This window comes from Oculina patagonica, chromosome 10 (assembly GCF_052425735.1).
Source record: "Oculina patagonica isolate OP01 chromosome 10, crgOcupat, whole genome shotgun sequence".
Taxonomy (NCBI): domain Eukaryota; kingdom Metazoa; phylum Cnidaria; class Anthozoa; order Scleractinia; family Oculinidae; genus Oculina; species Oculina patagonica.
The window spans coordinates 8,654,746-8,668,433 of record NC_135767.1 but is presented as its reverse complement, the minus strand read 5'-3'; the positions used below and the strand labels follow the sequence as shown (position 1 = coordinate 8,668,433).

Here is a 13,688-nt window from a genome sequence, read left to right as displayed (position 1 = left end):
CTGCTCGTGCACTGTTCTGAAAATTTGTAATTTTTTAGGTTGTTTTCTAAATGCTGAAGGAGACAATGCGGTATGATTCTTGTAGAATCCGTGGCGTTAATTTAATTAGACTTAAACGCATCATAGCAGTCTAAGAGAAAAACAAAGGTATCATGTTACAAACCTTTGCACGAAAAGCACAAATATCACATTTGCTTCTTCAATACTGAACTTAAAGGTGAACTCATTTGACTTATTCTCAAGCGAAATTACCCTGGAAAATTATTATGTGGTCGATTGATTGGCCATAATGCATTCTGCACTGTCCTTTGAGTCTCTGAGTTTACTTTTGGCACCTCAAGGGAGGGCGCTTATTCGAGACAGGGCGCTTATTTGGGACAGGGCGCTTATTTATTTTTTGGAGAAACGACCAAATGTTCAAAACAAAACTTTAATTAATATTAAAATACCTAACAATAACAGAAACTGTAACAGTAATAAATTGTTGAAGGTTAAGTTACTTTTAAAATAATTGTTCATTTTAGCAGTAAATAAATGCATGTATAAATACATGTACGGCACGGTAAACGTTCATGAGTTTATCTATTCGGCATGACTTCAGTAGGGGCAGTTATCCACAATAGGGGTGCTTATCAGAATAGGGGCGCTTATAAGAATGGGGGCGCTTATTAGAATGGGGCGCTTATTGGAAGGAAGGCGCTAAATCTAATCATTACGGTAAGGTTAACCATAGTTTCATAAAGTTTAAAGCAATGTTACCTGTAATTGTGAAGGGAAGTCTCATCATAGAGCGGTTTTCACTTGAGTGTCGAAAGAGTGATTTTTTTAAACATCTTGCGTTACTTTCTGAGCCAATCAGAATTAAAACCGAAACCAATCGTGTCTCGCTCGCGCACGTTTTCCCGCGCTTCGTGCCGGCTACATGTGTTTGCTTCGAGTTTTGATTTGTTCACTGGATTGTCTGTGCTATTCGTGATTGGCCAGAGTGACTACTTTGCTTTGGTCTTACGACACTCAATTGAAAACTGCTCTATTATAAGCCCAACACTTTTTTTAGGCTAGCTTGGCACCTCTTACTTTGGAAATTTCTTCTACTTTTCTTTTTTGTTTACTTTTTGAAGTGGTGAAAAAATGTGTTTCAAACTACATAAACAAATCAAAGAAATCGGGACTGTTTTACTTTTCTTTGTTTTATTTTTTAAGCTGTACGTTCTTGTATTTTTGAAGGAATATTTGTTACATGTATATACACCTCTAAACACGACAAACTATTAACAAATATATATTTAACACTATATTTACCTCCAAGTTCAGATGAAGTAACATAAGATGAGAAGCGAATTGATTGATTCCAGTTAACAAATCACATGGTTGTAGACTCATTCAGCTTCAGGCGTTAAAAATGTACCATGTAAGACATGTGTTAACTAAAAATTGTTCAGAAGTTGTACACATTCATACGGATAGCAATACTAACTTGAAACAAGCATTCTTCAAAGTGACATCATATGACCCGAGATGTAACAATTCTAAATAAAGGAAGCTGATTGGGTCAACAATGAAAGTGATTGCAAAAAATCCATCCATGCATTGTAGGCTTATAAAACGAAGGTTGATCATCTATTTTATCTACTTCAAGCGATTTGTAAATAATTCCAAGAAGTTTGCAGTATGACGCCATTTCACTACTGCTACCAGAATTGAAATTGTTTTTTTGTCATTAAAATCATCACGCCTTTTAAATTGTTTTATATTTTTTAAATCTACATTTAAATTTGTATGTGTTATCCTTGCATTACTCTACATTTGTGCTTATAAACTCACTATAAATAAAGTTCTTACTTAATCTATTATTTCATTTTTTTTATTCTCAGTTAAATTAAAAAAGTAAGTCTGGCTTCATTAGTAAGAAAGAGAAAATCTGAAGGATACTGTAGTTGCAAACAAAATGACGTCACACTGGAAATCACCTTATCTCAACTAGATTATTCTTCTTTAAGATTAGAGAACAGTGAGAAAGAACCACGAATGGAAAGGCCAGGGTCATCCATAAGTTATCAACCTTTTATCTTGATTGGTTTATTTCTTCTATAACACTCCCCAATCTTGAAAAGTCTCCACGCTCCTTGGTCAGCGGATGGTTACCTGGCAACCAACTGCTGACCAAGGAGCCTGTAGACTCAAATGGTTTCTGATTCCTTTTAGCAAATAAAAAAACTCGAAGCGCACAACACTTCACCGTAAACACAGTAAACATTGCCTCATCACTAACTATATCAAGCATGTTAGTTTCTTAGCAAGTTTGCAGACAAAACTAACTTCAAGTCCAATCACTTATCTAAGGCAGGAACATGAACAACCAGGAAGCCTTTCTAAAGGCTGTGACAAACAGGGACACATTGTTGTGGAGACAAATATTTCCCTGAAACATTTGCTGCGTGGACACAAAATTTGTGTTCGAGAAACAAAAAAAAGTTTCTGATTTTTTTCAGAAACCTTTTGTGTCTGCAACAAATGTTTCCTGGTTTGCGTGGCATGGACATAATATTTTTTGTGTCCCGTTTGTTTGAGCACCAAAGAAACATCATGAGTAACAATGTGTCTGCAACAATGTGTACTCGTTTGCTACGGCTTTAACTGGCTGCAGCGCCAACTGAATACTGATGGATGACCAAACTGAAGGAACAAAACAAGTAATTAAGTTACACACCTAAAATTAAGTTGCTGCAACCTCTCCAAACCAAATTGTATAAGATACATGTTACGACCATATTCATTAGTTACTGTTGAATGACATGTACAGGACCCACTGAAAAAGTTCGGTGAAATGAAACAATGCATAGAAGATTAATAAAATATTTCTAATTTTCCTTTCTTAACAAGCAAATTATGTAGGGCATAACAATAATTAATACAGAAGAACTATTTATTTTGGGCAATACCAGATAAGGTAAAAAAATTACTATGGATCTCACAAAGTTTTTTCCAAATAAAGCAAATTATACAATCCCATTTATTATTATAAAACAAGTGTTATACTTGAATTGGAAAACTTTTAAGCCACATTGAAAATCCTAATTACCCCTTCCAAACCAATAACCAATTTACATATAATATTTATATTGCTCTAAAATTGCAAAACACTTCTAAACTTTGTTCATATTTTGGTGATATGTAAGAAGAATCCTGTTAAAACTGCTATGATTTTGAGTCTTCGTCGCTGGATTTATCTTTAGCAGCACCCTTTTTAAGTTTCTCTAAGTATTCCTTTTGAGATTCTGCTAAAACTGCGGCCAGAATGCTTTCATCTTCCCACTCTGAAAAACCTGCAAGTACAAGCAAGAGGGTAAGTAATGTCTGCATTCAAGCCTGGTGGGCTATCTGGTCAGAGCTAATCCCAGTTTCCATAACATTAAGTGACTAAAGAGCAATTCTACTTCTCTCAGATGGGATGCTAGCCCATCAAAGGGTTACCCCAAGCTTTAAATTTACTGACATGGTACCCATTTTTATACCATGCCATAGAAAATACAGCCAATCAGAATACAGGAAAGCCGTTGTATATTCGACGGTATTCAACCCAACCTTCCCATCGTGCGCTGCGATTGTATTCTCGACGAAATTTAGTAAGCGTATTTTCTATGGCATGGTATAAAATAGTTATACAACACTTTCTCGTGGTATACTATGGAATATCCCACTTGTCACTTGTATTTTCTTGGTATACACACTCGCCTAAAGGCTCGTGTGTATACCGAGAAAATACAAGTGACTCGTGGGATATTCCATAGTATACCACTCGAAAGCGTTGCATAACTAGTATATATACCTGAGTGAAGAGAGGCACTATGAGACAGTATATTAAACTAGAAATCTCCAAGGTGAAATTTCGTGTGGCTGTGTAGCGCATATAGTTAGTTCATAGAAATGTTAAAATGTAAATGTTAAATGCGCCGATGATTGAAAGTTTTTCCCAGACGTTTCGGGGCTACTGCCCCTTCTTCAGTGGAAAATGTAACGCCCGTCTCACCACTATGAGACAGTACCCTAGCCAGAGTTCAAACACATGCTCAATCCAAAGTTGGGCGCACCCACCAGAAGGCCACCACGCCTCCACTCACAAGCAAACAAGAGGGTAGTTACCCAATAAATGCAACAGTAAAAGACCAACACAAAATAAAGAAAGCTTAATTGAAGCTTCCAAAAAGGCACTAAAGAATATTTTTACAGAGTAATTCAGGCCTCACTCATGTTGCCAAACTTGGAGATATGAGTTATATATAATGCAATCATTTCCTGTTGTGTTGGAGCTGTAATAATTATGGCTGCTGTGAAAACAATCTATGTCCTTACTAGTAACCCTCTTAATTGTAAATTGGAGTTTGATGTTAAAGGAAACTTTTAATATTACAGTGCGCTATATGAATTAGCAAATTATTATTATTATTATTATTATTATTATTATTACCATTTATGATTAAAACAGAGCTCAGAATTTTTTTTAAGCACAATCTGTCTTTTCACAGCAACCAAACTTATAATAGGTAAAAAAAGGAAAATTGTAGGACTTAGCTGATTTCTGATGTAAATGTATATTCTTACCATATCCAGTTGTAGGCAGATAGTCCAGGTAGTTAGGACCTTCAGCACCACCAACTGCCCCAGGGGGAGAGGGTGGGTTGGATGATTCAGTTGAACATCCTGGCTTGGAATCATAATAAGTCGCTTTGACGCTACTAACTGTACATGTGGTTGTTGCATTACTAGCCACTGGACAATTTTTAGTCTCTGATGTTGAGGCGCTTGCAAATGTCTCATGCCGAGGGGAACTGGGTGAATGACGTGGGGACTTGCTAGGAGGGGCACTCTCAGCCGCATCTCGATCACGTTCCCTGTGGTGTGGGGACGTTGGACGCTTGGACTCGGTGCATGTTGATGTGCTACTGGTCGCAGTAGGACTGGAGCGAGGCTGTAACACAAAATGGGTGCAATAAGTTCATGGACCAATTTTTCCTGTAAGGCTACACCAAGATTTTCTGAATTTTCCAGACATACAAATTTTTCAGAACGATGCAAAACTTGCTCACATGTATTATGCTTCATATGCTAAGCGGTATATCTAATTATCATGCCTTTTTAGTATGTTTCACGGTATGTCAGGAGAGTTTTGTTGAGCAATGGCTCATATTTTGGCAAGATGCAGTCAAGCCAAATCATACCTATGGGGAAATCAAGCAATTGGAGTGATATGCTGCCAAAGGGTACTACGAAGGTATGATAAGCTATTTACCGTTACCCAAATTCAGCCAAAAAATCAGCAAATTATATCAGGACACTGATTTGACAGAGCAGGAAATCAAGACAGAAAAGAGCTTCTGATGGGCTAATTGTGAATATGCGAACAGTTAAACAGAATCACTGCATAGAATAGGCAAAACCGAAAAGAACAGAAGAAAACATTACCAAGGTTCTGGTTCCCCTAGCTCGTTTCTCTCTGTCCCTCAGCCATTCCAAATATGATTCTCGCGCTACTGCTTCTTCCATAGCCTCATTTGTTGCTTCCCAATCAGTACAACGAAGTTTATCTGCTAACATTTGCTACAAAGCAATACAATATAATAGTAAACAAGTCATATACTTTTAAAATTTGAAGGGTCAAAAGTGCTTTGCTGTTATTTAGCATACACTAAATCAACAAACTCCTGTATTTCTATTAAAAATAACTTACTATTTTATCATTGACCCATGGGCTTTTCCTAAAATAGCTAATTAGCTAATCTCAAGAACTTGCTGCCAGCCAAACTGTCCAAAACTTCATTATCAAGCAATCAATTTGGAGTACTGTATTTTCTTGAATAAGCGCCGCTAGACTTATTAATTTTTTGCGCCCCAAATGTGGGGCTTATTCGAGGGTGGCGCTTATTTGAGGGCAGCTTTTTTTTAGAAAACTTTAACTTCACAGTAACTAATGGTAACTGGAAAACAAAAGAGAGAAGTTGAGCTTGTTGTGCAAATTAAGTTCACAGCTTTCACAACAGAACTACGCAGATAACTTAATGGGCAAGCAGTGAAATATAATCACTTTGAACTGAAGAGCATCGCTTTTGATGAAAATAAATTGCCACTGCTGTTTTAGAGTTGCTTCGTAGAGTTTGTCTAGTTCTACAAGCAACGCCCATGAATAAGCGCCACTGTTCCAATGTGGTGCTTATTTGCGAGGCAGCACTTGTTAACTTTTTTGTCCCAAATATGGCGCTTATTCGAGGGTGGCAGCACTTATTCAAGTAAATATGGTACACAATGGAGCGTGAACACCTCTCAACTAAACTGTATGTACATGGAAGCCTGTGTTCAATAATAAGCAGTCAATGTCCTTACAAAGTAAGCTCCAGAACACAATTACCTGCTCAAGATGCCATTCCTCTGACTGTTTAAAAGCATCACTAACCAGAGTCCCCTGAGAACACCAAGATCATGTTAATTTTCAGACAATGTTAACTACATAACACCATTTTCATTAAAAAAAAAAAGTAACTCGAAAAAGCACTACAATCTTGGACAAAACTTTTGAAACACTTAATAGCAAATTTCCACTAATTTAGCTAACAGAGTTCACTTTTGCAACCGCAAACCTCAACAAACAACATTGAATAGGGGGAGAGGGGATAAAATATTTTTACCTGCTGACAGGACATTTGTGAAAAATTTGTGAAATGCAGTTGTTTCAACTAGTTTTGTCCAAGATTGTGGCAGCTTATTGTACAATCCCCTTCCCTGATATCAATTTTATTCTGACTTCAAAAAACTGCAAGAAGAAGAAATATTTCCAGTAACTGATCGCTGAAAAGTATGACAAGCATGTGAGACATGTACAAGTAACAAGTATTGTCCATGATTGTTGCACAAAACAACACCCACATGTACTGTGCATTTACAAGAAACTTAGAAGAATACTCAACGTTTAAACTACTACAGATAACATGTGATTATACAATTGTTCACTAACCCATGGTTTGTAGCCAGACAGTCCAAGTCCTACACCAACAGAAGGCTTGTTAGGATTAAGAACTGCATTGTAGTGCACTGAGTTATGGTAGCTTAGTCTGATTGGTTCATAATCAGTCTTGTAAGAACTATGAAAGATGTTGATGGGTTCTGCAAAGAAGACCGCATAAAATTCATGTTTATTAATTTTATTACTACTTATTTAAAGGGTGCAAGGACCATGCTGGGAGAATATCATCCAAGGTTTTCTGGCACAGATCGCGTGAAGCGCGGTCCAAACAAGATAGATGCAGGGTTTTCATTAAGAATTGTAATAGCAGGAGAATAGTGTTATTTAACCGGAGAATGATTTCTAAAGGTTCTGCATCTTAATAGAAAAATAGGTGCAGGCCTTTGAAATTTAGCCGGAGAATTCTACGTAGTAGCGGAAGAATTCTCCGATGCCTATTAAAGGTCAAATGAACAGAAATTTCGATTTTTGTTATTTTTTGCCCATGTGTTTATTAAGAGCCAAATAAACATATCCCAAAGTTTCAAAGCAATCGGTCATTACATCGCAGAGATATTGCAAGTTGAAATATGCTTTTTTAGGCTGTCATAGTCGTAGAGTGCTCGGAAAAATTGTCGGAAATAAAAACTTGTGACGTCATAATTGGTGTTTTTGAAGACGACCGCAGACCGATTCCGCAGACGGCACCTTAAAATCTAAATAAATGTGTTTAGTGACATTTCAAGCAGTTATTTCGTTCTGTTCGGCCGTTTTTCAGTGGATTGACTGTTGGATGTTGTTTAGAGAGGCTCATTTTTTTTAATAGAATAGCTAAAGCACAAAAAAAAAAGTTTTGTTTGCTGTCGTTTTGCATGTCATGTGAGACATGGGTAGAATGCACGCTGGTATGAAAACAAATCAGGAATCTCTATTGTTCTTTCTCATTAGCATTAAACGTTAATGAGCAGAATTGGGCGATTCCAGAAAATATCCGTACCATACCACGGACGGCTTCCATATTTTAGCCCCCCTTGCCTTCGGAAATTCCAAAATGCGTTATCCCCCCATGCCCTCGGAATTCCATAATCATTAACCCCCCCTCCTGTTCAGATTTTTCATTTTTTAGTCAAGCTCTTTAGAATTCCCGTCAGGGTTCTCAAATACGCCCAATGTGGCGTATTTTACATCAAATTATTTCAAATGACTCGATCTGTACATAGAGACAGTCATTATGACTCAAGAGATTCTGGGATGAAAATGTAAAAAAAATAAGACTTTTCTTCTTACCCTTGTTCAACAGATACAACCTACATTAATTTTACATTGCCCCAAACTGGTGCAGAACATTAAAATAAGAATATCGTGTGATGCACCTGTGTAAACTCGGAAGATAATACGATCGAGTGCACTGACATATCCGCCATCTTGGATTTGAGCCTTCACGGTCAGCAGTCGCTCCCAACCCACGTGCTTCAAAATGGCGTCTCGAAGCGTAGCAAAAGAATTTCCTACTCCACTGAATGGACTAAATATTTGTGGATCCACTTTGACAAGAGAACAAAGAGCGAATGAAGAGTGTTCATCAATGTTAAGGCATCTGAAGATTGATGTAGAACCCACATTTTAGCGATTTTCTTTTGTAAATGAACGCAAACACATGCCTGATCGATCGATACTTGTCTTGTATCCTGCTTCCGCTACGCGGTCGTCAGTTTGTGCTTTATTTGCGACTTGGTAGTCCACAAAATAAGCATTTTTAAGAAACACACTCTTGTTTTCTCCTCTGGAAATCCAAGACCTGGAACTCCCCCATGCCTTTGGAATATCCAATCGTAAGTATCCCCCCATGCCTTCGGAATTCCAGTTCAATGAACCCCCCCCTTTCCCTCGGATTTTCAAAAAGCCGTCCGTGGTATGGTACGGATATTTTCTGGAATCGCCCATTATCTGCACGCGCGTTAACTATGCACGTGCGTTTGAATTTTGGTACACTTCAAAGCCGTTCTCTGCCGAACAACAACAACGTGAAATGACGAAATTCTGCGTATTTTGGACAACGTCAGCCACGACGGCTAATTTTTGTTTTTTCTATTTGGGGTTGAACGCTTTCTTTAAATATTCAGCGGGAGCTAGTTCCTAAAGCGATAAATAAGCAGAATGCGTCCGGAAAGCTGCGAGATTCCCAAGTAAAATATAAATTCATTTTGCACCAGACGTTGTCGTTGGTGTTGGCGTCGGTGCGGTCTGCGGAATCGGTCTGCGGTCGTCTTCAAAAACACCAATTATGACGTCACAAACTCGTTCCATTCCTTCCATTTCAGTGCGCAGTCATTCAGAAACGTTTTCGTGAAGCCTTCGGAAATCTTCGTATTTTTTGCTGTTATTCACGCTTTAAGGCTCGGAAAGCAAAATTTTTTCTTAATTTTACTCAATAATGGATAGTTTAAGCGTTTGGTTGGTTACAATGGCATTTTGAAATTTCTGTTCATTTGACCTTTAAACACCCTGTAGATGTCAGGCACTATTTTTCCCAGCACAGTTCTGAGATAGTGACAGTTAATATATGGCTCACGTTGCCATGCTGTTGCCTGCCTTTTTATCAACCAGATGTGCATTTCCATTTCTCATAATACCCGTGGACATTACAAAAATCTGGCATTTACTATCTAATTAACACACCACAACACATGTAACATTAACAAGCTCAAGTCATATAAAAATACTCAATATTCACACAACTAATATAACCACAAAAGGAAGATGTAAGCCCTTCTACCTGACAAACTCACTAAACAAGGTGCCAGTCTGAGGGGGAAGCTGGGGATTAGACTTTTGTCCTTTATCGATCAACACTCAAATAGAAATGTACCGTGTCCCTTATAAGAAGTAATTATTGTTTTTGCTCTGTGCACAGTCCAGATGAAATAAATCACACAAATTGGTTTTTCACTTGGAAGGCTTGCTCTTTCTATGGACTATGCGCACATGACCCTGGCCTTTTATAACACTCTAAAACTTCTTATTGAGAAGCTTGTTTGGTCCATGTGTAGAAATAGTGGCTTTGTTCATTTCATAATTTGTCTTGGTCCACATAAACAACAGCCAATATTTCTACATCTAAAGTTCACACTTGTTTATAACAAACACAGTAGAAGCTCCTGTAAGTGGACAGCCTTGAGATTTGAAGTGTCCACTTAGAAGAGGTGTCTGTGTAAGGGAGGTTAAAAATTAGCTGGGATCGTAGCTTTGTGTCCGCTTACAGTGGGTGACCAGCTACAGAGGGTGACCATTACCAGAGGTTCAACTGTATGTCTGAGGTACAAACAGACATCTTTCCACTGAGCACCCAAAAAGAACTGAGTAACTGCTGGGCCTACCTAACTTCCATGGGAAACTTAAAGATACAGTTATCAATCTAAAACGCTGTTTACAAGACAAAAACATTTGAGTACAAACCCGCCAAAAAAAACAGTCCGGATCCTATGGCTAGCCTACAGTGCCTATAGCCCTGCAAACACTTGACTGTCGCTGTACAAAAATGATTGGGCCTGGACCGAATTTTTGACGGTTCCATACCCATTTTTCTGTTGTGTAAATGGCCTTGAAATGTACCCACCTGTACTATATTGATAGACCTCGATAGTCCTGTTATACATCTCGCACATAGCCTGCATTTCAATGTGGTTTCCATGGCAGTGATTTTCACGTTTACGCTTGATGTAGCTGTTAAAGTCTTCAGTGACATACTGTGAAAAGTAGTCTGCATTCTTGAACTAGAGTTTAAAATAACATACATGCAGGGTGAGATGAAAATAAAAAACTCAGCTTCTCACACACAATTGGGAGCCATGCAAGCCGAACCACGCAAAGTGAACCGTGAACGTCTCACGTGACCTAAACCCCCCCATACACTTGAACCCAGGCTCCCAGCCGTGTGGGAAAAAAAAAGTTTTCTGCTTCTTTCGTTCCTCAGCCAGCAGAAAACCACACTTGCCCTTTGGGCAAGCTGTTATCTTATCTTACTAGCCCAAAGCCTTGAGGAGCTAGCCCAATGAAAATTTGCATAATTACAACCGATTGCAGCGCAGTGTGTAGACCTGGGTTTTTTGAAACATGATTCGTCCGTGCATGATTCAACCGCGTGGTTACCAAGCTGGAGAATGACGAAAGCACTGCACAAAGACTTACAGTTGATCTCAGTTTCCTTTTGTTGCCTGCTTTGCGAAGTTCGTAGGGAAATTGGAAACTTTGTTACGAAGTTGCCAATTACAATGTGAGTTAGAAACTTCGATTTCATACAAAATTCCCAACTTTGGCTCGAATGAACTTTGCAAGTTTGCTCGTTGAGAAGAATCAAGACAGTCTTGGAAGTCATGGGGATATCTGACTCAGTCTGACTTAGATTTGGATATGACTCAGGCTCAGAGTTGACTCAGGAAATGGAATTACTCAGTACTCAGTGCTTAAAAGTCCCAATGCAACCATTTTCGCCGAAACATTGTGGGAACATCATTTCCCTAAATGTTGTCCTATTTGTGCAAACATGCAACATTTGTTTCAGAAGCAAAAAAGGTTTCTAAAATTTGTCAGAAACATCTTGCTTCAACAGCAAATGTTTCTCCATTTGTGGATTAACCTTGGTGTAAAAAGTTGTAATTTCTTGTTTTGTTTTAGAACTATTGTTTCCCTGTTCTTTATTGTTTCGAGGTTCTTTGTTGTCTTGGTCATTCTTCTTTGTTTTATGTCACTGGTGAGTTGTACAGTTTTAACACTGAGGATAAGCCCCATTTGAACATCAAGGATAAACGTTCCCACAATGTTTCTTCATTGTGGTGGGGGGTTGACGGGTGGGGGGTTGGGGGGGGGGGTTGACCTTGAAATGCACAAATAGCATACCATGTAATCCATGCAGTGCCTCCTAACTTCTGAATGCATCTCTTGATCTCCATATACGTGATCAGCTGAAAAGCCAAAATAATAATTATGTCATTAAGTGTTGTGTCGAAATGCAAATAAATTCTTTAAACCTTGCAATGCTTCCTTCAAATTTTAATATTCTCTAAAGCAAGGTAGCTTCAACAAGCTTGAAAGAATTTTAAACAAAAACCTTGAGGTCACTTGATGGTCTCTGAAGTTTCAGTGTCCTTTTCCACCCCCTTGCAAATCAAGATACACTCCTTACATCTCAGATGCAAACATCTTTCAGAAAACAGCCCTATCAAAAATTATCCCACTAAGAATAACTTTACCATATAAACTTTTAATTCATACAAAATAGGTCCAGAGCTTATAATAATTATTATTGAAATTTCACACTATAACATAGTGAGAAAACTAAAATTCTTCAATGTTATTTCACTGTCAGCAATTTACTAAAAACTTCACTTTCCATCAAGTTTTCTTTTACATGAATGTTCATCACCTAAAATAATATTTTAGCGAAAAAATAACAAAAATATGGACCAATTTTGGCCTTTCAAGGGTATCCTTATCACTATAAGAATTCATAAACCAAGCATAAATTATCTCAAGAAACAAGGTTAAGGAAATATGAATCAGATTTTTTCAGGTAGTGCTAAATGCAGGGAAAACAGAATTTCTGTGTTAACAATAAAGCAAAGGTTCCATGAAAATAGTAAAACAGGTACTAATATTTAGCCACGAGTAGTTTGTACATGTGATATCAAGTCATGTACAATTCCTGTTTTATGGAAAGTCATGGGAGGCTTTTTAAAGTTATTTTAAAATAGATTCAGTTTCGCTGCTGTTTAAAGAAACTTGATATAATCGAAACTTCTGTCCTTGCTTCATACATCTGTCGGCTAAACAACTTTGTATAATACATGTAAATGCACAGTAAGCCGATCAGATGTACGAACAAGCGAGTATTAGATGAAAGAAATATGATAGTTTCTCCTTGTCCACATTTCATTGGCACAAAGAGAAACGATTTTTCAAAGACCTAAGGGTGAAGAAAAGTGTTGAAGTTTTCCACCATGACGTTAGGTGATTAATATAAAGAGAGGTTTTATATAATTAAGCTTACGTACCGACTGCCCGAAATAAACAGGCTCCGTCTTGGGCCATTTTCTTGATAATAAAACCTTTCTTTTCCTTTAAAGCTTGTTCAAATTGTCTCTCCACCTTTATGAAACGAAAAAAGACAAACCTTGGGGTCAATACTGGAGTATTTTTGCCCCATAAAAATAAAAACAAGGACGAAACGAACCTCTTCAGACGACAGAGGTTGTTCTTGAGTGCCATCGTGTTCATCAGAACTGTTGTAGCCTGCCTCTTCGTTATGCCTTTCATGGTATTTGTGGCGATGAGGAGGACTTCTATGTCGTCTCTTGGAGCTATTAGGAGCTACATCGGCCGCTTCCCGGCTCTCAAAACTATTTCCAAGGTACTGTTCTTCGCCAAGGCTCGAGTACTCTTCGCTCGAGCGATTTCTTTCCGTAACGCCAGCAGACGACGACCAAGGCGAATTACCGCGTATTCGCGCTCTGTTGTCGTTATTTGAGGTCGTATCAGTTTTCTTTGATTCGGAATGTTTCTTCTTTGGTAAAATAGTCATGATAGAGCAATAAAAAATGGCTAAAACAAAGAAAACACCACAAGAATCCAAACCCTTTCAGTGTTTTTAGAAAGTTCTGTGATCAGCGGTGTGACGTCACCAAATAATATATGCGCA

General features: G+C 38.0%; 1 protein-coding gene across 1 annotated transcript; it reads right to left on the bottom strand.

Moving 5' to 3' along the window:
* Window positions 1-569: 569 nt before the first annotated feature.
* LOC144629313 (OTU domain-containing protein 5-A-like) lies at window positions 570-13,660 on the bottom strand. Its single transcript, XM_078487541.1, has 9 exons — window positions 13,224-13,660; window positions 13,045-13,138; window positions 11,891-11,955; window positions 10,611-10,767; window positions 7,007-7,155; window positions 6,404-6,457; window positions 5,464-5,598; window positions 4,603-4,969; window positions 570-3,326 (listed from the first exon to the last, which is right to left on the bottom strand). Exons 1-9 carry the CDS (start codon window positions 13,569-13,571, stop codon window positions 3,199-3,201), a joined length of 1,497 nt encoding a protein of 498 aa, XP_078343667.1. The 5' UTR covers window positions 13,572-13,660; the 3' UTR covers window positions 570-3,198.
* Window positions 13,661-13,688: the final 28 nt, after the last annotated feature.

Bases quoted from the DNA above. Each gene is read 5' to 3' on its own strand.
- LOC144629313 (XM_078487541.1), bottom strand. From the start codon at position 13,571: ATGACTATTTTACCAAAGAAGAAACATTCCGAATCAAAGAAAACTGAT. The intron at 11,956-13,044 runs GTACGTAAGCTT...TTGGCTTTTCAG, and splicing joins CTGTTTATTTCGGGCAGTCG to CTGATCACGTATATGGAGAT. The intron at 3,327-4,602 runs GTAAGAATATAC...TTGTACTTGCAG, and splicing joins TCTGCCTACAACTGGATATG to GTTTTTCAGAGTGGGAAGAT.